This window comes from Eurytemora carolleeae, unplaced genomic scaffold, assembly GCF_000591075.1.
Source record: "Eurytemora carolleeae unplaced genomic scaffold, Eaff_2.0 scaffold622, whole genome shotgun sequence".
NCBI lineage: Eukaryota > Metazoa > Arthropoda > Copepoda > Calanoida > Temoridae > Eurytemora > Eurytemora carolleeae.
The window spans coordinates 151,820-179,676 of record NW_019396518.1 but is presented as its reverse complement, the minus strand read 5'-3'; the positions used below and the strand labels follow the sequence as shown (position 1 = coordinate 179,676).

Sequence of the window (27,857 nt, the reverse complement as noted above, 5' to 3'; positions counted from 1 at the left end):
AGTTTCTCAGATGATTAAATATTAATTTGAATTTTATCGTTTTTCATACACTTTTAAGATAATCTTGCACGATTATGTTAATCTTGAGATTATCCAAAAGAGAGGATCAAGCATTAATCCCGATATCCACCATTCTAAAGTTTTCAGCTCTGAGTCCAAATTTAATGAATTTAAGCTGCGTACGTCTCAAATCTTGAAACATGGTATACAATTTTAAGTGGAATCGACCATATTTGAGCCGCCTCTCAAATTTAAGCCGCGGCTCAAATTCTTCCAATTCGGCCTCTGATAAATTGTCTCAAACTCTCATTGGTGATGTTTTCAATTGATCTAGAAAAAAATGATAGTATAAGGTATGTAAGCCCTCGAAATAGAGCTTAAAACCATCAAAATGGCACAATTTTTGTGTGGGACCTGCTGTGGCCTTGTTTTCTATTTGATTGACATTTAAAATTTAAATTTAAAAGTACAAAAAAAAACTGAATTTAATGTTGTAAAAATGAAATTAACATGTTCTTTATTATTTCGAAATAGCACTAAATTTCTAGCTATTATGAAAATCATTAAAACCAAATTTTAATTTAAGGGAAATATGAATATAAAGTAATATTGTAGTTTATGCGAGCATGTAAACGTTAATTTTAAATTTTAGCATCTCTCTTGTAAAACATAATAATAAAGGGAAATTTGAAATTTCAATAAAATTAATTTGAAATGGTAATTTTGCACAGAAGTTAAAAAGGGGCGATGAAAAAAATGTTTTTTCACAAAGCACAAATTTATCTTCATTGATTTGTCATAATTCATAACTTTCAAAACTGGGAATCTCAATTTCAACTTTGATCTGACAATCTGTAGGGGAGTATTCAGGATCANTCTCCTGCGATATATAGGAGACGATATTAATCTCCTGCGATATATAGGAGACGATATTAATCTCCTGCGATATATAGGAGACGATATTAATCTCCTGCGATATATAGGAGACGATATTAATCTCCTGCGATATATAGGAGACGATATTAATCTCCTGCGATATATAGTAGACGATATTAATCTCCTGCGATAGTTCATCCCCCTAGTAATTTAACCATGTTCAAATTGGAAAGTTGAGGCTCTGGTAGCAAAAGTGTATGTAAATGATTATGTTATTTGACCAGAGGAGAATACCTTTGAACGCTTGATCTCGATATAAAATTGGGGCACTTTTAAATTTGAGGATAAATGCTTCTTAATCCCCTAATCCGCAGGTTTGCATATGATGGGGATCAATGCTTGATCCTGAGATTTTATAAGTACATAATTATATCATTTTATATAAACTATTACACTAAGGTCTGTCCTATTGAACGTTTTTTGGACCGTTGTTTGGCCCCCTGCACCCCCCTCCCTCCTATACATTTTGTACATGACATTTCATCTTTTTTTCAACAAAATTAGTAATATTTCTCTTGAATAATATCGGGGTTAGGTTAGGTTAAGCTAATTTCTGGGCCAAAACCTAAAGCTAGGACAGACAAGGAGCTCTGTGGCCACATGTCCTAATATGTTACTTATGAAATGGATGTACAGAATTGAAATGAGGAAGGGGGGGGGGGGCAAAACGAAATTACCATACTCTGTTTGTGAAATATAAACCTTTAATAATAATAAAAATATGAAGGGATTCCTTGAGAAGGAAGATTAGATAATAATTTGATATTTTTAGAACGTATTCTCTGCAGCCCGGAGAGCTCCTGGTTCTCCCCAGATGGACAATCTCTTGCTTTCTTCTCTATAAATAATACAGAGGTACGTGAGCTAGGGTAATGATGATAAAAGACGACATTTGGAAAACATAAATTGTTCTAAATGTTAAATGTTCACTTTCTTTAATATAATTTAATTCCTTTAGTAAATTAAACCAATAAATAGTGCCGATTTATTCCCTGTACTTAAACACTTCATTTCAATAAACTGTATATCATTTGTACAATACGAAAACAATGTAATCGGATTCGAATTCTTACAATTTTAAAATGTCCCTTTTTACATTAAAAGCAGACACTTCCTGACTTTTACTTTGATTTTTATTTTCAACTAAAAACCATCTCTAAGGGACGTAATTTTAAATGAAATTCCATTAAACTATTTGAAAATACACTCGTTTTTCTATTTAGAAATTGATAACTTTTAATTGTGGATTCTTATTTAAAGGGGCTTGCAGATTTTATGCAGCAAAAACAAAGAATTAATTTGTCAAAAATTACAAGGAACATTCCATTTTAAAAGTGAAATGTCCGATTTACAACAGTGCTCTGAAAGCAGGATCAAATGAAATAGATTTATTTGTCTTTTTAAAAAAAACTGAATATTTTCAAGTGTGGTTTCTCTACAAAAGTGACTTGTGCATTTCTACCTCAGAAAGGAATTGACTCTTTGCGACAAACTCTGATGTTCAATATCTTTGGAACCCAATGTTTGATATTTCAAACCTATATTTTTGATCTAACAAAAGTCATAGTTTGAAATTTCAAAGGTTTACAACGTTGGAATCAAAAGATATAGGGATTAGAAAATCAGAGTTTGTTGCAAAGACTCAATTCCTTTTGTGGAGTTTACTCCAATTACACACTTTTCAAACCAGGAATGTACGACAAAATCTTCCACATTATCAATCAGATAAACTTGTTAATTGGTACTGTTGTAAATAGGACATGCTTTAAATGTAGGGACAATAAAATTACAACAGTCTCTTCAATGATTTTAAGGTTGCCATTAAAGTCACATCTTTTGGAGGAAACCCTCCACTATTCATATTTATCAAACTCAAGTGAAAAATCAAATTAATGTTAATATATGCTTATTGTTTGATGATCGATGTTTATTCATTATATTCATTCTAATTCCTAATATATTGAAAATCATTACATACAAAAAATGACGTCAGTTGAGTAAATTTTATGTTTTAGGTCGGAAAGATTAAAGGGTCTCGTCTTAGTGTTTCAACCCTGCACCCTTCACTTCCTTTCCCTACGGTAAGCTGAAAGGTTGAGTTCTTCTATTGCAAACTTGCTCTTTAAAACTAATGATATTTTTTCAATGTCTAGTTTAAACGTTTATGATAGTTTGGCAAGTACTAAATTACATAGATTTGAAAAATACAATTAAACAGAAGTTTAAGCTAATTCTGGAATTTTGAAATGTAAATTATTGAAATAGTAAACTGAGTTTGTACTTTCTGAACATAAACTATTTCAAACTATTTCTTAAAACCTTAAAAATTACTGAGATGACATAATTTTTTTTATATAAAATATTTTTTCGTTTTAGACAGGTTAAGTTCTTCCTTTGTATTCAGTAAAGAATGTTACAATATAGTAATTTCATTGATGTTACATGTCTCAAATATTTTTTCAATCATGTTTAAAGTATGAGAAGAAACGTGGTTTACGGAACACGGTCTTCAGAATTTACAATAATTTTAACTTTAATAGATAAAGTTACGATGCTAACTAAGTATGATTATAAGATATGTGATTTTGCACATTTTTATCAGATTATATACTAATGTAATAATTTCGTGAAGTTCCAATTTTAAATTGAGGAAAAAGAGCTCAGAATGTAGCGTTTCCTTCAAATTTTTGGATCTTTAATTTAAAGGTTCTATCATACGTTTAAAGAGTATGAAACATTTTTTCGTTTCAGCTGTGATACATGGCTCGGATGAGCTTCATACTCGTTATATATCGATGTAATCTGTGGAAGAGGGAAAAAAATAAATTTGCCCATGTTCAGGGGAAATTTTTTAGCAGGTCAAAAAAATCTCTCATAGCAGTTTCGTTTCCGGGGTTGTTCCCGGATCTTCTGGGTTCGGGCTTGTTTGCGTTATCTCCGTAATGCTAGGAAACAACGGATCTCTTTTAAATCTGTTGTTAACATAATATAAATATTTTTAGTGGTTTTTTAGGTTGGGGCTGCCTGAGAGCCCCTGCCGCTCCTTATTTAATCTTGAAAATTTGTTCTATCCTGATATTTTTTCGAGCCTTCCTCAGAACTATTCTTTAGATACAAAATTAATCACAACATAATTGAAGTGAAACTAGCCTACACAGACCTGGAAACTTTTAAATGAATTGGTTTCAAACTTTAGAATTTTGATTCAAATCAGTCCGTTCAAAAGTTCCCAGCTCTGGTTTTTCAGACAGGAGGTCCTCTACCTATTGTGACAGTTTATGTCGTTAATTTGGTTCTAGCGGCGGATCCTAGAATACTCAACCTTCCAGTGCAAATTAAATCCAGGTATTGCTTTTATTTTGTTATTCCTGAACCAAATTATATTAAAGATATTCCCAATTATTCCTTACAATAAGATACAACAAACAACGGCTTTGCAGATAAAATATTTGTCTGGCGACCCCGGGGTCTAAGCTAATGACCAATGGGAAAGTTATTCAATATTAATTTAAATGTTTTCCTGGAGTTTTTCCTTATCTGATATTGAATTCCTATTGTCTAGGTCTGGATACCTAGGACCTATCAAGTGGATTACAAACATCACCCTCTCCCTGACCTTCCTCTCCAGGAACCAGGAGTTCATCAACTTCATCCACTGCAATACTCTAACACTATCCTGTACTCTGGTAGGTCACCCCGGCCTATCCAGAGTTCGGTTTCTTCTATTTAAAAAAATACGCGTTTTGGTTTATAATTAAACAATCTTTAAACTTACGGATTTGTTTGTTTAATACTTTTCATTCAAAACGTTTATGCGGGCAAAAAAGTATTTAAGGAAAAAAGGCTAAAAATGTTTGTTTAATAGGACAAAGTGCGATCGAAAGTCACAGCTTTCTGGAATATTGACACATTGAACTCTAGTAGGCACTAGAGGCATTGTATATCCTGTACTCTGGTAGATACTAGAGGCATTGTATACCCTGTACTCTGGTAGATACTTGAGACATTGTATATCCTGTACTCTGGTAGATACTAGAGGCACTGTATATCCTATACTCTGGTAGATACTAGAGGCATTGTATATCCTGTACTCTGGTAGATACTAGAGGCATTGTATACCCTGTACTCTGGTAGATACTAGAGGCATTGTATATCCTTTACTCTGTAGATACTAGAGGCATTGTATATCCTGTACTCTGGTAGATACTAGAGGCATTGTATATCCTGTACTCTGGTAGATACTAGAGGCATTGTATACCCTGTACTCTGGTAGATACTAGAGACACTGTATATCCTATATTCTGGTAGTTACTAAAGGTTCTGTATATTCTGTAAGCTGGTAGGTACTAGAGGTACTGTATATCCTGTACTTAGGTAGGTCCTAGGGGAACTGAATATCCTGTCCTCTGGTTAGGAAAAAGAGGCATGTATATACTTTCTGGAATATTGACATATTGAACTCTAGTAGGTACTAGAGGCATTGTATATCCTGTACTCTGGTAGATACTAGAGGCATTGTATAACCTATATATACTCTGGTATGTACTAGAGGCACTGTATATTTTGTACTCTAAATATCCTGTAGTTCAAGATAGATATTTTTTCTGTTTTGCACTAGGTTTTTTGAAATTTCAGGGGGGGTGCAACGGTCCTGCCGCCCCCCTTGTATCCACCCCTGCCCAATTTTCTAGGGTGGGAATTTTTACCAATTTTCCAGATTGGTACGTCCTACCAATTTTCCAGGGTGGGACTTCTAACAATTTTCCAGATTGGGACGTCTTTCCAATTTTCCGGGTTGGGACGCCCTACCAATTTTCCAGGTTGTTACGTCCTACCAATTTTCAAGGTTAGGACGTCCTACCAATTTTCCACGGTGAGACTTCCTACTAATTTTCCAGGATGGGACGTCCTATCAATTTTCCAGGGTGAGACTTCCTACCAATTTTCCTGGTTGGGATGTCCTACCAATTTTTCAGGATGGGATGTCCTACCAAATTTCCAGGGCGGGATGTCCTACCAAATTTCCAGGGTGGGATGTCCTACCAAATTTCCAGGTTGGGATGTCCTACCAAATTTCCAGGGTGGGATGTCCTACCAAATATCCAGGGTATGGGGCCTCCGTGTTGACTAAAAAGATTTCATCCCTACAAATAATTTTATTCACATATATGTTTTATTTTTATTTCTGATTAAAAAGTAATTTTTAACTCTATATTCATGTTATCTTTTTTTGTTAGCATTTATTTTATTGGTATGGAATGGGAAAGGGTTTATGTTTCATAAAATATATCACCGAGGGGGGGGAGGGGTGAAGATTTTTAAACAGTTAAACAATTTGTGTAATTATAATGTTTAATGAAATGCAGATTTTTTAGTTTGGATAAGTTTAAAACTTCCATTAGACAAAGTAAATTTTAGATTTAGGCAAAGTTAATAAATTCTTTAAAATAAAACACTCAACTCATCCCAGGATAAATATGGTTGTATTTGTTTAACCATTTTTATGCAAGCTATTTTATATTTTAGTAACATTTATATTTTCTTTCAAAAAGCCAAAAAAAAAATATTTACTTTTGAATTCGTTTTTTTTGGATGAACAAGTGTTGTCTAATTTAAGTCTAATTCTTTTACAAATATGAAGCTTACTAGAGATCTAGAGCAAGTACAGGGTGAGTCAAAAATAAACCGGGATTATCGATGTTGTGGACAAAAATTTTATTTTTTTCGGATTTTAGGCATAAAAAAATAAAATGTAATAAAACAATTCAAAAATATTTTTGGAGCTTTAAAAAAAAATCCGCGAAACCAATTTTCTTTAAAAAAAAATTAAACATTTTTTCGAAAAAATTGTTTTAAAACAAATTTTTCGTTTGTTTTCCAAAATTTCATGAAAACTCATCGGGTTGCTAAGATATAGAGTTTGGGGAAAGAACTCATTTTATATATTGAAAAGAGAATTTTCATAAAAACTTTTCGATTGGGAACAATGTTTTTTGAATTAGTTCCCTAGTCATTTTCCGAAACTTATTCAAAAATAGATTTTTTTTTTGAAATTAAGAAAGAAGCAAATGCAAGGAAAGAGGCCTTTAAACCTCGAAATGAGATTCTGTCAAAATTGAAAATTTATTTGAATTTTTTAAAACTTTTTATTCTTGGATTAGGAAACGTAAACATTAGAAAAACTAAGCCTTCATGAGATTGATAAAACAGAGGATTTCTCGTTTATAGGTGTTGTTCCCATATTTTAGGAAGGCATGGTAGACAGCAATTATTGCAATTACAAAAATGAGAAATGTCTTTGCCACAACCTCTGTTTTTCTACTGTCTATATCTTTGCGTGCGAATGTCGTAAACTTTAGATATTTCAAACTAAGAATTCTGTTAAATCAAATGATTTAAGTTTGAAATATTCAAGGTTTACACCATAAGGTCGCAAAGATATGGGATTAGAAAATGTTAGTTTGTGGCAAAAACCCAACTCCTTTCTTACTCATGTACAATTTTAGAAATAAATATAGTTCATATAATTAAAAGGAGTTAAAACTAAATATTTTGATCACTTATTTATGTTCCGTCAAAAACATCTCAAGTTTCCATTTTTTAATTTATTATTTATAAAAGAAAGCCCAAAAGAAAAATAAAAAATAGCACAGAAAAAAAATCTAGATTTAATGGTTAAAAATGGGGTTCTAAAGTTAAAACTCACTGGACTTTCAATCAGGATATCTAGTTTACCGTGTGATTACTCTTCTCGTACTCTTAGTTTCTAATCCTGTATCTTTTATTCCAGCCTGATATTGTATAGACCTCTGTTATTTCAAACTTTAAATTTAGTTCTGCTAAATCAAACAGTCAAAACATTAGGGTTCAAGAACCAACACTTGGAGATGAAATATCAACTGATTTGTACTTTTAATCAGCTCAAATAACGGAAAAATTCTTTTATCCAACACAAAGCGTTGTGGTTCAGAATGCGTTTGCATTTTCTAAATTCATGAATTTTTAATAACAAACTCTTTGGAATTTAAAATATGAATTTTGAATTCATTTTGAAATTTTACAAATAAATGTAGATCTGATAACACTATAAAGTTCCCGGACGGTGACTTTAACATTTTCTGAGCTTGGAACATTTAAATTAGTTGTTGCTAAGCTCGTTGGCCATAATTTTATATGAAAACTGAAATTTATAGATCTTCATAGTAGAAAGCAAAGGAACTGAGTTTTTGTCACAAACTTCGAGTTTCTTTTTGCTATATCTTTGCAACTCGATGTCATATACCTTTTGATATTTCTAAATGTAAATTCTGTTGCATTTAATAGTTTTACTTTGAAAAATTAAAAGTTTCCGTAAATCAGGTTGCAAAGATATAGGAATTTGATCCTTTGCTGAACTCTCATTTTAGTCAAACAGCTAAATTTTTGACCGATAACAGGTCCCCGTTAATCTCGAACAATCAATTCAAACAATCCATCTCTCAATTATTGGAAATAATCTAATTCGGTTCAAATGAGTTTAAAACATTTTCTCATTTCTCATTGGTTAGTTTTATAATACAAGCAAACTCCATCTAGATATATTATGTATAACTGACGTTTACATATAAACATTAAAGTTACTTTACTTTTCGATTTAATAAATAATGAACCCCAAAGCTGCATTGTGTAAATTTTGTTTACTGTTAACCTGCTTTAAAAGGGGCTATAACATTTGCAACCGTAACCTTAATTTGTTTATCGGAATTTAACGAAAATCACTGCATTATAGAGGTCGGAAGGACGGACTCTTTTGAAACACGAATAACTGTACCAGTATATATTTAGGTCTACTTTATAACTACAACTACTAACTACAACTCAAATATATATAAATCACAAGGCAGGTTCGAGATCATTCTAGAAAGTGCCAGCCACGAAGGCTGGTTCGAGATCATTCTAGAAAGTGCCATGCCGGGAAGGCTGGTTCGAGATCATTCTAGAAAGTGCCATGCCGGGAAGCTAATCCTCTCTTGTTGTGAAGATCGGCTAAGGAGGCCGATAGTCGTCTTCCACAGCATAATCCATAATCTTTGAAGCCTGATTAATAGTTTTGTTATTATGTAGAATGGCAAAATAATGGCAAAAACTATGAATTTTGTATAGGTCAGCTAATCTAAGTTTAAAATATTTAAGGTTTACCCATAAGGTTTCAAAGAGATAGGGATTAGAAAATCCATTTTTGAAAATCATTACGCTCTTACATGGACAGGAGGGGGGAAGGGGTAGTAATTCTTTAAAATACAGGGTGTCCCTCGAAACATGACTGTCCAGAGATGATTTAAAGTTGTATTTGATCTTTGAAATAAATTGTGTTAATATTGAAAGCAAAAGTAAGGTAAACCACATTTTTAAAGTAAGTTTTTTTTACTATTTTTTCAAGAATCACGCCGCAAATTATTTCTAAGATCAAACCCTTGAATAATGCATGTGTACTACAGGTACATGTAGCAGAGGACCGTGGACAAGATCTGATGTATTCTCGAATATCTGAAGATGGTTCAAAACTTCTATATATTGGAACTATAGGGGTAGGTATAAAGATAAGGCATATCTTTTATGTGATTTTTTTAACATTTCGAGTTTGATTCTATTATTTGTTTTCAATTTTGAAGGCCTCTTCAATAAACAGGGTGTTTATACATACACTGCAGGGTACAAGAATTTACTAAGGGTGAGTCAACTCAGAATTTTCCGTAGCTTCCCCAAATGCTTTAAGGGTGGAGATATTTTCCGGGGGCCATTGCTTCATGTCCTTCATGGCTTACCCCTGTATGCTGTCAGGGAATATAAGTCGAATATAAAATTTTTAAAAAGTTACAAGTTATTAACTTGTGTCGGCTTGTGTCCCTGTGTTCCCCATCATTTGGGATCGATATATAGCAATTGTTGATTGCTAGGCTTGTGTCCCTGTGTGGCATTTAGAGCGGAATGTCCCCATCATTTGGGATCGATATATAGCAATTGTTGATTGCTAGGCTTGTGTCCCTGTGTGGCATTTAGAGCGGAATGTCCCCATCATTTGGGATCGATATATATAGCTTGTTTGATAGCTAGGCTTGTGTCCCTGTGTGGCATTTAGAGCGTTGGATTGTCCCCATCATTTGGAATCGATATATATAGCTTGTTTGATAGCTAGCCTTGTGTCTCTGTGTGGCATTTTGAGCGGAATGTCCCCATCATTTGGGATCGATATATATAGCTTGTTTGATAGCTAGGCTTGTGTCCCTGTGTGGCATTTATAGCACTGAATTTATAGCTTGTTGGATATCACGCTTGTGTCCCTATATGGCATTTAGAGCCTGGATTAATAGCTTCTTGGATAGTTACCCTTATGTGTCCCAGTATGGCATTTAGACCCTGGATTAATAGCTTGGTTTGATAGCTACAAAGATCGTGCCCAGTGGTAGTAGCGTTGATAGTTCGCGGGATTGTAACCGTGTGGTTAACTTTGATAGTGGACGGGTTGGACCTGGATTGATACGTTTCGGGAACTTGTTATCGAGTAGGTGTTAACTACACATTTAACGCAAACTTAAATTATAGAATACAATTTTGAAATATGTTACAAAGTTACCCACAAAGAATGAGACTGTAGAGATTACTTAATGGAATTAATACTGCCTGTTTCCTTATATTCATGATTCCCTGCAATTGTAAACTTAATCTTCTTTGCTAAAGCTTAGTTAAATAAGTTATTACAAGATTATGTTTTTAATTGTGTTCTTAGCTTCTAAAAGTTGGCATTTTCCTAAAGAGATATTGGGCCTTTTGTGTTTTCTGTTCTTAATCCTAAAATCTTACATGTTACTCATTTTCTCCACATGTTTCTCATTATTGGATACTCTCTCAGTGAGGGTTAAACCTAATGAACTCATAGTGCAATGTATCCAACTGGGACTGGAGTACCCTCTTCTCAGAGTTAAATCTAATATCAAGTTGTGAGAAAGAAAATAAAACATGCTCGGAATTCATTTTGTAAAACAGTGAAGCTTATTAGTTCAAGTTGTTTCCAAGTTCGATTCCAGGAATGCAATTTAGAAAGTTCCAATCCCATTCTGAAAAAAGAATTATTTGAAGTAAAATTCCGTTAAATTTAACTTTGAGGATTTACACACACTACATTATACATACAATAAACATATTGATCAACTGCAGTACAGGGAAAACGTGGAATGCATATTATTTGATGCTATATTGTTTGCACTAATGTCCGATTGAACTAACCACTAAAGTCAGTTGATCAGAAACAGGTTTTTATGACGATTGAAAATTAGTGCAAATGAACACAAATCCAGCTTTACTGTGTTCAATTGAACTAAAATTTTAACCTCCAGCCAGGAATTACAAATGATCATAAGTGCAATTGATCTGGAATACTAAAAATATTTGTTCAAACGCACTAATTTTGTTTCTTCTTTCTAAGATTTAGTAATTTGATAGCAGATCCCTACTAACCCGAAACCTAAAAATACTAAAGCCTCTATACAGGTATACGTATTATATATACGTAAAAAATATAGTATATTTACGTAAAAAATGTGTGTGCTCAACATTTTGGTAAAGAACTTGCGTATATTTACCTATTTTTACGTATTTATCATACCAAGCGGGTTTTTTAAAAGTGCTGAAGTTTTCCAGAAACGTATTTTTACGAATACTATTTACCAAGTATTTAAAAAAAAGTTTTTTGGTTTTTATTTTACGTTTTTTACGTATTTCTCGTTTTTTTCTTTTCTTCAAAACTAGCATTTTAAACTTGATGCAAACCTAAAAATATGTATGTTTTTGTAAATTTCATACCAAAATATTTTTCAAAGTTTTTAGGGGGTTTCTTACATATTTTTACGTATTTTTTTGGTTTTTTCTTTACTGTATTTGTTTAGAGTCTAAAAGTTTGATATTAACCTAAAAATACTTACATTTTCGTAGATTTCATGCCGAGTAATTTTTAACTTTTTAGGTTTTTATTTTACAAATTAATTTTTACGTTAGGGGGGAAGGAGGAAGGTTGAGAGAGGTTTTCTGGATACAACAGATTTGTAAATACAAACAGCTCAGGGTTGGTTTAAACTTTTAAAATCATTTTACTGAGATTTTCTTATTTTTGAAGAATGTGTATTCAGCATCTTGAATACAAGGACGGATTAAGGATAAAATGTTGGATGCGGGTTTCCAAAACTAAGGGACTACTATTGAGTCTAGATGCTTAAATACAGTTAAACAATTGAAAAAAATGTGAACCAAGTTTCATATAAAAAAATATAAAGAATTATTAGACTCTGAATTTTCCTTGATTGCTAAAAGGAATCGTCGAAAGGGAGTGCCGTTGTGAATCTAAGTAGAGAAGAGAAGCATGTCGGATTTAAAATGGTACCCTGGTAAATGGTACCCTGGTAAATGGTACCCTGAAGAACTTCATTCAATCAAAAATATGGAAGATATAGTCGTATTTCTAGCTTCAAAAGTGTATTATTCTGAATCATCAGTTTCAAAAAAAGAGACACAATTGATCAGACAAAGCTTTTAAGGGTACCGTTGTGAATCGGACACTCCAGTCTTAAATTGGAATGTCATTTGAAATTACGTCTACAGCCCTACAGTCTAATGTGCTGACACAGATATATTGTTTTTAGGGTAGATCTGAGCTGATTCTGAAGGATATTACGACACTAGGAGGTCAGGAGATTGCTCTTACAGCAGGAGGTCTTCAGCAGGTAGCTTTAGAAGATAAATAGTAGCTTCAGGAGATTAAAAGTAGCTTCAGGAGATTAAAAGTAGCTTCAGGAGATTAAAAGTAGCTTCAGGAGAGTAATAGCAGTTTCAGGATTAATAGTAGCCTCAGGAGATTTATAGCACTATAGGAGTTGAATAGCAGCTTCAGGATATTAATAGTAGCCTCAGGAGATTTATAGCACTATAGGAGTTTAATAGCAGCGTCAGGAGATGAATAGTAGCTTCAGGAGATTAATAATAGCTTCAGGAGGTTAATAATAGCTTCAGGAGATTAATAGTACTTCAGGATATTAATAGTAGCTTCACGAGATTAGTAGCAGCTTTATGAGTTTAATAGCAGCTTCAGGAGATGAATAGAGGTTCAGGAGAATAATTGTAGCTTCAGGAGATTAATAGCAGCTTTAGGATATTTATAGTAGCTTCAGGAAATTAATAGAAGCTTCAGTAGGTTAATAGCAGCTTCAGGAGATGAAAAGTAGATTTAGGAGAAAGAGTGTAGGTTCAAGAGATTAATAGAAGGTTCAGAAGATCAATAGTAGGTTCAGGATATTAATAGTAGATTTAGGAGATTAATTGAAGGTTCAGGAGATTAATAATAGGTTCAAGAGATTAATAGAAGGTTCAGGATATTAATAGTAGATTTAGGAGATTAATAGTAGTTTCAAGAGATTAATAATAGGTTCAAAAGATTATTATTTGGTTCAGAAGATTAATTTGTAGATTTAAGACATTAAAAGTAGGTTTAAGAAATTAATAGTAAAATCATATATGATTCAATAACATATTCAATAATAGTTTCCGGTGGAAGAAGAGTGTAGGATTCCATTTTTTAATGAACTAATTTCAGCAAAAAAAATGAAAAGATTGTTTTCGATGGAATTGACAACGCTGAGCTTGACGATATTATTTATTTTGTATACACGACCTAATTATTGGATGATTGTTTCTTGTATTTGTATTCATTTTGATATTTACTAATATAATTATTTTTCTGTTTGCATGAACAAACTATTTAAATTGTGTACGTTCACGAAAATAAATAAATAGATAAATTGTAAAAATCTGAAAATTTTGAACAACATTTTGTTTTTATTCGAATGAAAGAATCTCGGTTGATATTGTGAGTTTCTGAGAGTAATATATATAAATATTTAATATAAAACCAAGATTACAACTTTACAACTTCTTCCATGCGTATTTGTTGACTCAAAATCATTAGTCTGGAAAATGAGGAAAGTTTAAGAGAACTAGGAGGAAGGAGAAAGAGTTAAAGTTTATGTTCTAGGTTCGGAGTTTGGTGGGCTGGGAACAAAAATCTGGAAATATGTAAGTTTTCATCAATAATAAAATTTGAAAAAGGATTGACCAGAGATTGGAACTTTTGAGTATTTTTAACCTTGAACGCTTGATCTCGATATCCAAAGTTGGCACTTTTAAATTGAGGATCAAAGCTTGATCCCTTCATTTATTTATTCCTTCAGGTAGTGTTGTTATCCTTTTTGATCGTTAAAAAAAAGTAAAAAATATAAAACGATCCTAAAACGACCGTTACAATATGATTGTTTTTGCATGGTGTTTGGATCTGTTTTGGGTCGGTATTTGCTTATATCTTCTGTCATGGTCAAAATTTGACTTATGTAGTGTAAGCACGGGCAGCCGTAGTACATTTGAATTTCCGAGCCGGGTCAACCTTTCCGGTCTCAGTTTGTACTTACCTAGCTCTATAGACAGGACTAGCCGGTGCAACAAGGTTGACGCGGTTAGACTGAATATGCTGAATTTACTTTTACTAAAGGCTCAGATTTGCGTGTAAGAAAAGCAATTGTTTAATGTGGAGAACATTTGCATTTATTATACTCTGCTAAATTATGACTGTGAAAGAAGAAATAGGCAAAAACTTCCAAAATAAATTATTTAAATTGTTCTGGGAAGTACAAATAATAGTCAGTAAAAGTGATTAGGTAAAAATAAGTATGCAAAAGTAAGTATTAAGTACAATGAAAAATAGTAATTTTTAAAGTCGTAAATATATATAAATGCATGAAGGTAAATAAAGAATAAATATAGGTCAGTATTTAGTATTCAAGTATATCTATAGTATATTTTATCCATGGTGGTAAAGAATACTATTTTATGAAGATTGAGATCCCATGGATTATAGGATAATCTATAGTCGTGAATAAATTATAACTCTTCAAGTATTTTCTAGTTTTATCTTCTGACTGAATTTAATATTTTGACTGGTTCTACCAGAAAATAGCAAAATTTCGAGACAAAAATAATTTTGAAAATCCGCTAAACGAAAACAAAAAATCTGCGATATTTGAAATTGCTATTTTTATCTTAAAGTTAACGTTGCATTGGAAATTCCCCAGAAGGAATGAAAACTGTAAGAATACCTGCCTATGTTTGCAGTCTATTTCAAATAAATCATCTAAGCCTATATTTTAGTAAAAAAAACAAGCTTTTACATTTTTACCATCCTTCCTTCCAGAATCTGTTTAATAGAATTCAAGGACGGAGAAAAAATGAAACTTGTTCTGAGAAAAAGTAAACCTTCGAGAACACGAGGAAAAGAGGTCTTTTTATAAAATTAAAACTTTTACTCTGAAACAACTTCACGTTGTAAGAAGAGAACTTATTTTCATTAAACAGCAAACACAAATACACATTGTTCAATCCTTTATGTAAAATAGTTTTCTCAAATACACATTGTTTAATCCTATATATGCAGGAGTAAAATAGTTTTCTCAAATACACATTGTTTAATCCTATATATGCAGGAGTTAAATAGTTCTCATTAAAATGGTATTTATTTTAACGAAGATCATAATGTCACCGTGTATAAAATAAACATTAGTAATTTTGGGGAAATTTCATAACATTTTTCAATTTTCTGTAATTTATGTTTATCATTGATATATGATTAATTTACGATATATTTTGAAAGTTTAAATGCAATAGTATACATATTCATGAACATTGTACATAGACTACTTTTGAACACAAAATAGATAGAAAAAAGATAAACGATTATTAAATTACTTATTACAAAAATAGTAGAATTTTGATAACTTCATTTATTTGAAATATTTAATATAGATATTACATTGGATCTCGAGGAAGAGGAGATGAAAACCTGTACAGAGCTGAACTTGGAGCAGGCGGAGCTATTTCCAGTTCATGTTTATCCTGCTCCTCGTCTTCATCATCATCATCATCATCCTCTCTCTCCGTCAAGTCATTCAGAGTTTCTCCAAACTTCAAATTTTATTTGCAGGTCAAATTATTTTTTACGCAAATATTTCTCAACAAATAAAAAATTCTGTTTTTAAACAAGAAAATTTGGATGTTTTTCGAATTTAATCTTTTTTCAAAAAGTTTTATCTTTATTTTGGAAATGACTCCTGCATGATGATTACAAATATAAAATAACATCTTAAAACTTATTTGTAAGACCGAGAATGCACTGGACATGTTAGTGTTTGAAGGGGGGGGGGTCTTACCCCCCCCCCTTTCAGGTCGTCTATTACTAGCTAAAAGCATAAATCATATATTTGAGAATATATATTAATAAGTTAAAAGAAATAATAAATCGTATTAACTATCACGCAAACCTCTCTTTAACCAGTGTATTTTTCTATCTTAAGAAACTGGAATATTTTCAAAAATACGAGGGGGTGATGGGGGGACGGGTAGATACGAGGGGGTGATGGGGGGAGGGGGTAGAAATTCCTTTGTATAAGAATGGTGCAGCTGATTAAAAATTTTCTATAAAAAATGTCATTGTTCTACATTTAAAACAAAGGAATATGAGTCCTTGCCGCAAACTCAAATTTTCTAATCCCTACATCTTTGCAAACTGATGTTCACCATTTAAAACTTAAATTATTTAATTTTACAGAATGTACAGTTTAAAATATCTAAGATATAGGAATTAGAAAATTAGAGTTTGTGGCAAAGACTCCATTCCTTTGGCGCATTTTCTTCTTTAAAGTGCTTCCTCGAAATAGATCAAATAGTCTTGAAATACTAAAGTACTATATGGATTAATGTAGTGAAGAACTTCATATTTACTGAGATATGGAAAGCTCTGAAAGTTAGGCATCAAATTTTTAGATAGCCTCGACTTTAAAGTGTCACAACACCTTATCCTTTGGTTTAAACTCACAAACTTATTTATACTGTTTTGTAGCGCTTGTTTAAAAGAAGTATTAAGCAAAATATTGCAGATTTTTGCGCGATTTTTGCACGTGCATATCTTTGCTTGCAGTGTATTACAGGTGCTTACTGTAAATGTATTGTTCAGGAGGAGATGGTGAATGTGAGTTCCGTCCTTGTATCGGAGACAAGACTAGTTTCTCTCAACACTGGAGAAATATTATCTACCCTAGATCTAAACCATGATCTCAAACATCAGATCTCTCTCCTCTCCCTCCCTAGGTAGGACAAATCCATGCTAATTTTATAAAATGGTTCATTACTTTTTTATAAACAATCGGTCCAACTTAACTGGGATTAACTGGGGATTCATGTCAAGATTATACCATCGGAAATTTATGTTGTTCTTTTCTCTGTTCTATTTTTTAAAAAGTGAAAACAATGAAGCCTTCCCTTTAATGTGATTATTTATATATAATTTGATAATGAGGAAGGTGTAAAAAATTGGCGAGTGATTCTCCTGATTCCATTTATTACGTTTTAGAGAGAAACATATATATTACATTAACCGAAAAAATGGCTAAGCTTGATAAGCAGAGACAGCTTAAGATATTTTCATGAGGGGGGGGGGGATGGTGAAATTTTTTATCCTCCCCTGTCAAAAGTTTCCCCACTCCGCCCCTCCTGGAATTTTTTAACAGGGAATTTGGTAATTTTGATGGATTGAGTGGATCCGCCGGAAAAATTTCTATTTTTTAAATTCAAAATTAAAGATGTCTGCTGTCTCTTCTTGCAACCTTATTTTGCTCAGACATTTTTCAGCTTGAAAGTATCTCTAAAACGTAAGAAATAATCAGCAGAATTCACTCACCAATTTTTGACAGCTTTCACATTAGCAAGATATGTGAACCATCCCTTTAATAAAACTGAGGATGTATTGTGTACTCTTATATATAAATTATATATTTTATAAAGAAAACTTATTTTCTTACTTTTCTCCTTAATTAATGTTTAATGAACTCTTAGGAGAAGATTTATAGAGTTTAGTAAAGAGAGGATTGATCTTGAGCTGACTCTCCCCCCCACCTGGAGATCCAACCTGGAGATACAGTTTCCACTTTTCCTCATCCTGTAAGTTTTAATTATTGTCTTGTTACAGGTTTACATTTAATTGATTTTTTAACCTGAGCCAAGGTTATAATGCAAGGAAAGTTAATTGCAGTTGCGTATACTCAGCGTACACATTGAAACCAGTTCTCTCTGGGCGGAATTTGTAAACAAGAATAGATGCATCAGTGTTTGTTTAGTATCCGAGGAGGATAGAAGCATTGAATTTTAAAAATTTTTATAGGTCACATAAAACTTTCCTATGACCAGAATATCTCATTGATTTTTTATGTGAAAGATGGATCCCATGTCAGGCTTTGACATCCGTCTTGTGTTTACATTACCGCCCAGAGACAGTACACTGCAGTACAAAAGTTGCGTAAACTTCTGAAATAACTTTCCTTGCATTAGTACTTTGACCTGAGCGAAGTTGTTGATATATTTTATTTGAGGCTGGTTTTGAGCAGATTAGATCATAGAATGGATATTTTGAAATAACAAAAGTCTATGGTGTCGTTTACGTTGCAAAGATATAGAATTAATAAAAATAGAGTTTGAAAAATGCCATAAACTGAACTGATTAGTGCAATTAGACCTTTGCAATTTCAAATTTGAAATCTGTTAGATCAAAGTTCGTTTAAATTTTGACGGTTAGTATTTTTTTTATTATTATTTAAGGTTAGGTTAGGTACATTCTTGGCCGAGCGCTATGGCCACATGGTCAATTATATCCATTTATTTATTATTATTTAGGGTTAGGTTAGGTTAAGACACTTTCTGGGCCGAGCGCTGCGACTAGGACAGGCTAGGGGGCCGAGCGCTGCGGCCACGGGTTAGGTTAGTTAAGACAATTTCTGGGCCGAGCGCTGCTGCTAGGACAGGCTAGGGGGCCGAACGCTGCGGCAACATGGTCAATTATATTGCCAACCCGACCATTATGGAAGCCAGAATCAGACTAAAGTTTAAATCTTCAAAAAAGTTTGGCGGATTTTTGTGATTAAAATTGCGAGTTTCCTATGATTCAAATCAAAAAATATTTTTATCATTTTGACCTTTTGTCGTTTGACCCTTTGTCGCACTTTTGACCCTTTGTCGTTTGACCCAGTGTCGTTTGACCCTGGGTCGTTTGACCCTTTGTCGGTGAATCGTTTATAAGTTCATTTTATAATTGGAGAAGTTTATACGACTGAATTTTGTAGAATTAATTATAGAATCTCTTAATTAAAAGCTAGACCTCGAAATCGACGTTTTCGCTCATAATGGGTCAAGGTATTTAGGTTTAATAATAAGAATATTAAAGTTTACTCAGCTCAGGGAGTGTGTGTGTGTGTGTGGGGGGGGGGGGGTTAAAAACGAGACTAAAATAGTATTAAATTTTTCAAAAGAAAATTATTTGATGAATCTCCAAAAATTATATTATTGGTTTCGGACAGTTTCAGTGTATCTTTTTGTTAAGGCAGGACGAGATGGAAGGTTACTCCAGACCTAAGAACGGGTTGAGTTGGGAGGATTATCTAGCATCTGAGAAAGAATATATTGTAGGACGGGTTTATCATAGAAAACAACAGGTAAATCTTATTATTCTTGGTTTAACTCTGATTATTCATCCTTTAACCCTCACTCTTTTTCTTTAATTTTTATCCTTTATCTTTCATCCTCTATCCTCCAACCTTTATCCTCCAATCTTTAGCCTCCATTCATACTTCCATAAAGCCAAATGCTTTTAATAAGTCTAAAGTATACAAATTATAAGTTAAATATACAAGGTTACCCACAAAGGATGAGACTGTAGAGACGATTGTAAGAAATTTATACTGTCAGAGGTCGAATTTTAAGAATTTTAGCCGCGGCTCAAATAAGGTTGATGCCACTTAAAATTGTATTTAATTTTTCAAGATTTTAGCCGGCGCTCAATTGAAACCGGTTTTTGGCAGATTTAAGTCGCGGCTCAATTTAAATTGAATTCGGACACTGTTCTCTTTATATCCATGATACTCAGCAACTAACAACTAATTCCTTTCTTTGCCAAATCATGAAGTAAGCCATTAAAAGACACTTTTATTAACCGTGAAATCGTCATATTTTAACAGTTCAGATCGGTTTTACAGTCTCATCCTTTGTGGGTAACCCTGTAGTTCTTATTACAAAATTTATCCTGAACTAAGTCGAAATAAAAAAACTACTTGAAAACAAAATACGGAGGTTAGCACAGCTTGCATTAGAAATAAAGATTGAGAATCCAATTAAAAAAACGAATATGTAAAATCAGAAAAGAAAAGTTAAAGAGAATCTGAATAAATGAGGCAAAGTTTCCCAATAAAGAGATTGTTTTTGTTTCCCATGTATAACTTGAACAAAACAAAACAAAGTTTGGTTTAAACAAATAATATCATCTTGGATAAAGGGATAAATGTTTACCAGAGGTTAAATTTATCTAATTTGGAAATCCTTATTTCTTTGCAACTTTGGATTATTTGACAGAATTCATAGTTTGAAGTTTTAAAGGTCAACAACAACATAGATATATAGGGATTACAAGTGTTTAGTGTTTAGCTCCTGTTTAAAAAGACGAAAAATGGCTGACGTTGACCCAAAAAATATATTCAACCTTTTTCAAAAATCTCACTTCCATAAATTTTTGTTTGTTTTTTAAATAAAAAAAATGCCAATGATCAGCAAACATTTTAATCTCATCGCATTCTTCATAAAATTTTACTTTTTAACCCCTCCCCCTTCACACTCATTTTAATTTGAAATAATTATGAGAAATGTATGTCCCTGCTCTAAATCAAGGAACGGATTGAATATTTAGTAAACAGAAGAAAGAAAGAATTTTCCCAAAGTTTGAGGTAAAAGTAACCTTGTTTAGATTTCCCGCACCAAGAAAATTAAATCAGGAAATTTAAAATTCTCCGAAGTAGGAGATATCCTCAAGATTATCAGGTGAGCGAACAAAATAGAAATAATTTTATATTTTTAATGTATCTAGTATCTAGTATCTGCTGTCATGTCTATATTTTTTATTTGAAGATGTTTAGTGTCGATTAGTACTTTTTTTGTAAATATGGCGTCTCAAGGTAACTTGATATTTGAATTTGATAGTCAGTAAGCCTTTAATTTCAAACTTATTTATATCTTTAAATATATATAACCTGTCTATTCTCATTTTAAAATGAGGGCTTTTAGGCGGCCGTTTCTAGAAACATTTTTAACTTCTAACTTTTGCCTTTAACTTTAAATGTTTAAATTGGTGCAATTTCAAAAATAATAAATGTCGATTTTTTTTCCGGTAAAAATTTGAACCTTGACTTGTCATATACCTTCCAAGGGGTCACGTAAGTAAAAAAACTGGGCCCGATCGGTTTAGCCGTTTACGTTTTAGCGTTTATTGAATACTAAACAAACATACAAACACAAAATGATCAGACCTTTACTTGAACAATTCGATGCAGTTGGATCATACTCGTGGCTCAACTAACTAACCTATATAAACCTTTTTTTATCATTCATTTTAGTGTTACTTTCTTCTAATGTTTTGTAGACCATTCATCACGTGTAGTGCTTCCACGAAATTACCTTATTTTTTTTGCAAACTTTTGCGTATTTTTTGCTCATTGAGCGCAATAAGTTTTGCGCGTTTTTGAACATTTATGTGTAGGATTTTCGCAAAACCGGAAGTATTGCGCAAAACCTAGATTTTTCCGCAAACAAATAATATTCTTAGCAAATTTATCAAAATTGAGAGTCTCAGTCAAGTTTCAGCACAGAATCAATCAACTAAAGGTTTATTCTAAAATTTACATAGAAACAAAATTATGATTTTGCTACTCTGAATGGATTACTTTTATTACAAAACCTTCAAATTAAAGGACAAAAATTAATAAAATAGAAAGTAGAAAATTGAAAATTAATGCATAATTTTTTAGATGTCTGAATCTTTGTGTGGTGGCAACCTTTGATAATTCAATTGTTGACTACTTCTAGTCAATTGGATATGATTGAAATATCAAAGGGTTATGTCCACTGAGATATAGACAACCCTGAGTTATCAAATTTCTATTTTTAGACATCCTCAACTTTGAATTGTCTCATCGCCTTGGCCTTTGATTTTAATTCACAAATCATTAATCCTTTTAAGCGTGCACATCTTGATTTGCAGTGTGCTATTATGCACAAGGTTGCAAAGATTAAGTATTGAAATTAAATGCCAAAAAGTGCCATCTTATAGATAACTAATGTATACAGTTTACACCTTTGATTAGCCTTTTTATGAGAATATGTTCCGCAAAATTGCGCAAAACAGAATAACGCAAAAGCAGAATAGCTCAATTTTGCGCGAAATTAAGTTTGCGAATGATTGCGTAAAGTGGTATTTTTTTCGCAAAAATGTAGCACAACAAAATCAAAACGCAACTGTGTTGAGTATTTCGTAAAAAACTGCTTTAATTTAATTTATTTTCCAGGCATTTGATAAAGAATCAGAGTTATATCTCTCCGTCTGATATATGTATTCTGGGACGGAGCTATGGAGCCTGGATGGTTGGAGCAGTGCTAGCAGAGGACTCGGAGAGGTTTGTCTCGTGCGCAGTTCTCTTCAACCCTATCTCTCATTGGAATAAAATAGGTAGTTTTCTCTAAAAGATTGTTTATCCCATTCTTAACATCCCTTTCAAGAATTTAAGACTTATATTCTGAGGACCCCCTGAGAAAAAATTAACAAGGAACTAAAAAAATATAAACCTTCAGTCGATATTATTGGTTAGATTAAGACGTGAATGTTTACCAACGTATTTATTTTACATCTGATTGTGCTTCAAGTTTGAGAATTTTTCTTCAGAAGGTGTCCGGAGGGGGTTTCTTCTTCTTCCATTTTCAAATTAAAAGCTGATTTATTTCTAAAAAATGCTTTTCTCATTGTTGACTTTAAGAATTCCATGACCCTGGGCTGCAATAATAAAATCTCATTTTTATTGGATTTTCTGCGAAAAAAGTTAGATAATATTGCTCAAAATTATTAACTTTATCTCCCTAGAGACAAATTCAAATCAAATCTTACATTATAACGACACCTTAGGTTAATATAGTATTTTTTTAACACTTTCAATCTTGCCATGAAAACCATGAAAACCATAAAAAGACTTTTAGCCGAGCAAAGTTTGTTGTTTGTAGAGAGAAATAAGACAAGAAAGTGCGTGTCTACTAGTGTACTTTGTAACGGAGTTCAAAGTGCATATTTTTAACAAAGAATGTCAGATCATGGTTGGAATCAATTATTTTCAGACAGCTCTAAAGGTTCATCTACACCTACAGCTTAAAGCAGTTCCCTACAGAAGCAGCATTCTACAGTTCTGCTCCAGACTGCTCCGTGTTCTGAAGACTCATCAATTCCAGCAGTTGTGAAGCTCCCTAAATCCCCCCACAGAAAGTAAAAACGCTCCTATATATTCCGTAACAAGTTTTAATCAATAAACATTTTTCAACCCCCACCATGTATCATTTAGTTAGACCTAAGGTTTAACAACTTATATTGTACTGCATTATTTGGAACTTGGTTTAAATCTTAAAAGGCTTTTGTGATGTTTTAATGGAAAAAGTTTTTTATTCAGTTTAACATAAAACTTTGGAAATTCTATTCTTAAAATCAGATTAATTAAAAAATAAACAAAAACACAAAAAGTTATATAACAGCAGATTTTTTGTGTGTATCTAATATCATTCGTTAATTAGGGTTTCTTTGTTTAACAAACTTTTTAAATATTTTAAAAATCCATCTATTGTGAAAAAATGTCAAGCCAAATTGAGGTAAAAACGTTCGGGCCCATTCGTTTCAATTTCTAATTATAATTTACCATTCTTAAAAAAGTGCAATATTTTTTGCGTCTAGAGGATTTTTATGTAACTAGTATTCTTTTCAATATGTACAGACATCTCCGGCGTTTTAATTATGGCGGTTTTTTCTAGATACCTGGACGAGTGAGCGCTATCTTGGAGAAATAGAAACCGGTTTTCTCAACTATGATTCAGCAGATATTTCTAACTATGCAAATAGATTCTCAAAGAGGTGAGGTTCAACTTCTTCAAATTAGTCATATTATTGCTCATTCAAATAAGAAATGTTAGTTTTAGTATCATTCTCTAAATAAACCTTCAACCTTAAAAATCAGTGTAGTCCAAGGTTATAATTCAAGGAAAGTTAATTGCAGTTTCGTATACTCTGCGTACATATTGAAACCAGTTCTCTCTGGGCGGAATTTGTAAACAATAATAGCTGCATCAGTGTTCGTTTAGTATCCGAGGAGGTTAAAATCGTTAAATTTGGAAATTTTTGATAATTCATATAATAATTTCCTATGACCAGAATATTTCATTGATTTTTTTGTGAAAGATGGATCCCATGTCAGGCTTCGACAATCGTCTTGTGTTTACATTACCGCCCAGAGACAGTACACTGCAGTACAAAAGATGCGTACACCTCTAAAATAACTTTCCTTGCAGTATAACCTTGGTGTAGTCCCAATTTTTCCCCTAATAAAATATGGATGTGCAATTTCTAATCATTCGAAATTAGACAGTAAAGTTTCGGAATTGTAACCAATTTTTTGACAAGAAAGCCTGGGATTGAAAAACGTACGCAAACTTTATTTTGAAAAAAAGTTTACATTTTTTTCTTGTTGGAATCTTTTTAAATTTTAAATAGCAATTGATTATATAGGCTTTCTTAGAGAAACATTCAGATTTCAATATATTAGTTCAAATCTGACTTTTAAAAATTGTGTAGCCTCAGATATCAACTTAATCAAATAAGCTGCTCACTTTCCTAAAAAATTGTGTAGCATCAGATATCAACTTAATTAAATAAGCTGCTCACTTTCCTAAAAAATTGTATAGCATCAGATATCAACTTAATTAAATAAGCTGCTCACTTTCCTAAAAAATTGTGTAGCATCAGATATCAACTTAATTAAATAAGCTGCTCACTTTCCTAAAAAATTGTGTAGCATCAGATATCAACTTAATTAAATAAGCTGCTCACTTTCCAAAAAAATTGTGTAGCATCAGATATCAACTTAATTAAATAAGCTGCTCACTTTCCTAAAAAATTGTGTAGCCTCAGATATTAACTTAATCAAATAAGCTGCTCACTTTCCTAAAAAAAGTGTCTTATTGATTAAATATTTATGCTTAAAAACTCTGAAGCAACTTGTCCTTAGTTTTATATTCCAAAAATAAAGATGGAGAGATATATTTTGTTGAAAGATTGAAATCAATTTGCAGAAGAATAAAGAACTCCAATTTGGAGAAAACCCAGGCTGCAAAGCTCCCTTAATTCATTGGTAAATGTTTAGGCACGTGTCTGTTCTTGTGGTTGATGAGAGTACAAATCGACCTGGTCAGGTTCAACAAACCTTCTCTCTCTCCAAGCTCTTGGTTGACAAGGGAGTCATGTTCAAGCAGATGGTAGGATATATTTTATTTATCCTTCATCTCAGGTCTTACAGTCCGTTTTCAGTCCAGAATGTTTAAAAAAAAATATTTTTCACGATTGATATCGAGAACAAAAAAACAATATGCCTGAGGCTTTTTGAGTTTTTTCAAAACCTGGACCAATGATTACCCAACTATATGTTTCCACTAAAAACAATATGCCGGAGGCTATATGAGGTTTTTTTCAAAACCTTGATCAATGTTCACGCAACTAACTAAAAATACAAAGGATGTTAGATATCTTATTTACATTTTTTTTAAAACTTTATCCTTGTGCAGTTGTAGCTCTGTGTGTTCCTTATATTTACTGAACAAGAGGATAACAAACATTTCCCAGATTTCTTCATTCCATGTATAGTAAACGAACAAGCTTAATTATAATAAACCAAAATATTTTTTCTGAGAGGAAGGACTCATGATAAATTGAAGAAAGTATAAGGAAATCCCAATTCAAATTATGAATTAAAAGGCACTATTTGCATTTTTGCATATGTCCGTAAATTAGATAATTGATTAGAAATTAGAATGATATTTCTTTTAAGTCCTTAAAAAGGTATAAACTATTTCTGTAATAATAAAGATTTTAACAAATTACATTCTAGATATATCCTGATCCGGAGAAAACCGTCCCTATCTCGTCTCTGTATTATATTGTTTAGATCTATCCTGATGAAAAATATCCTGGAGAAAACCGTCCCCCTCTCGTCTCTGTATTATATTGTTTAGATCTATCTTGATGAAAAATATTCCGGAGAAAACCGTCCCTATCTCGTCTCTGTATTATATTGTTTAGATCTATCCTGATGAAAAATATCCTGGAAAAAAACCGTCCTCATCTCGTCTCTGTATTATATTGTTTAGATCTATCCTGATGAAAAATATCCTGGAGAAAACCGTCCCTATCTCGTCTCTGTATTATATTGTTTAGATCTATCCTGATGAAAAATATCCTGGAGAAAACCGTCCTCATCTCGTCTCTGTAATTGACAATTTTGTACAAAATCAATTTTCTCAAGAACTTGAAAAACTACCCCCGGAGGTGTACAGAGGAAAGAATATTGAGAAGAAGAGAACGGAGGAGAAAAGAGAAAAAGAAGAAAAAAATAGAAAAGCAGAAGATGAGGAAAGAAGAAATTGAAAAAAGTTTTTTGAATGTAATCATAGGTTTGTAAGGATTAAAAACTGAAGTCGGATCAAATGGATATTCATTCTGAAGTAAGGGGAATGATGCAAGTATGTAAAAACAAGCAACCATATTTTTTCGCAATTCCTAATCTTTAGTTCTTGTATTTTTTGTAGATATCACAGAAATATAAAAGAATATAAAAAAATGAAAATTTAATGAACTGTTGAGTTTGGACGGAATAAATTTAGTCTAGCTTATTAAAAACAAAAAATAGGATTATTTTGTTGTAAATTAAACCATCTATATTTTCCTAAAAGTTGTATTTTACCATTGTAGATCTCGAGATTCACAATACAACAGTTCTCACTTCTGATCATATCTTTAGTGTAATAATTCAAATATGTTTAGTGATCTATTTGATATCGTCAACTTGAATATAAGTAATATAATCAAGGCAGTAAAAGAGTTCCATCAAGGATTCACACCAGAACCTGAAACTATGGCGCATTACTTGTTTTCTATTACTAGGGTTTAATATGTTGAATCATCCAGTTTAATAGTTTTGAAAAAGAAACTTATGAATGGGTGAAAGGCAGTTGACCTTCATCTCTGTAATTAATTAATTAATTATTGGTTAAGAAAGTACTTTTGACCTTCAACTGATTAAATTTGAACCACAAAGAATTGATTACTCGCGACAAACTTGAATTTTCTAACCCTAAATTTTTTCTATTCTGATCGTGTAAACCTTTGTTATTGCATTCTTTCCTAAATTTAACTGTTGATATTCATATTTCACGCAGATTTAACAGTTCTTCTCCCAGTGAGCTCAGACTTTCAATGACAATTTGACCAACTCAATATACATTTTTCGCTTTTTCTCAATCATGCTTTTTTGTTGGTGGACGAGTTATCAATAAAAAATCATTAAAAAAGTTTTATTATTGTTGAATTATAGACCAAAATGCGATTTAATTCAAATTGAAGCAACTGAAGCAAGGTTATTTGTTATTCCAGGTTTCAAAGGGATAAGAAAACTAAAGATTATGTCGAGTAAAATCGGTTCATCTGATTTTAAAAGTTTGCATTTAAAACCACCCTGCAAGTATTTGCACAAATTCTTATTGAAGTTAGATTTTAGAAAATTCGTGTGAATTTTTTTGTTTAATGTAAATACTTATTATAGATTCCAAATTACCGAATATATTTGATTTCCGCGCTCTCATAATTTCTTCAAAAAAGGTTTGAATGTCTGATTGGTCCCAATTTT

General features: G+C 32.3%; 1 protein-coding gene and 1 long non-coding RNA gene across 3 annotated transcripts; one reads left to right on the top strand and one right to left on the bottom strand.

Annotated features, from left to right (window-relative positions):
• Window positions 1-226: 226 nt before the first annotated feature.
• LOC111704759 (inactive dipeptidyl peptidase 10) lies at window positions 227-27,857 on the top strand. Of its 2 annotated transcripts, none has more exons than XM_023477093.1 (17): window positions 227-353; window positions 1,709-1,791; window positions 2,952-3,017; window positions 4,184-4,281; window positions 4,499-4,622; window positions 9,414-9,503; window positions 12,609-12,689; window positions 13,994-14,034; window positions 15,811-15,988; window positions 17,018-17,151; window positions 17,896-18,000; window positions 19,433-19,544; window positions 20,846-20,919; window positions 22,440-22,600; window positions 23,938-24,037; window positions 25,323-25,434; window positions 26,390-27,857. In XM_023477093.1, the coding sequence occupies exons 6-17, from the start codon at window positions 9,447-9,449 to the stop codon at window positions 26,597-26,599; spliced, it is 1,365 nt and encodes a 454-aa protein (XP_023332861.1). In that variant the 5' UTR covers window positions 227-353; window positions 1,709-1,791; window positions 2,952-3,017; window positions 4,184-4,281; window positions 4,499-4,622; window positions 9,414-9,446; the 3' UTR covers window positions 26,600-27,857. The 2 variants fall into 2 exon arrangements, with proteins under 2 accessions (XP_023332861.1, XP_023332862.1); XM_023477094.1 differs by lacking the exon at window positions 26,390-27,857 and adding an exon at window positions 26,121-26,365.
• On the bottom strand, window positions 8,738-11,448 carry LOC111704760 (uncharacterized). Its single transcript, XR_002765876.1, has 2 exons — window positions 10,777-11,448; window positions 8,738-9,012 (listed from the first exon to the last, which is right to left on the bottom strand). It is a non-coding gene; the product is annotated as an uncharacterized LOC111704760 (long non-coding RNA).

What these genes read in the sequence shown, in the direction of transcription:
- LOC111704759 (XM_023477093.1), top strand. Translation starts at nt 9,447, where the DNA reads ATGTATTCTCGAATATCTGAAGATGGTTCAAAACTTCTATATATTGGA. An exon ending in CAGCAGGAGGTCTTCAGCAG is followed by an intron (nt 12,690 to 13,993) that starts GTAGCTTTAGAA and finishes TTTATGTTCTAG; the next exon opens with GTTCGGAGTTTGGTGGGCTG. An exon ending in TCTCTCCTCTCCCTCCCTAG is followed by an intron (nt 17,152 to 17,895) that starts GTAGGACAAATC and finishes ATGAACTCTTAG; the next exon opens with GAGAAGATTTATAGAGTTTA.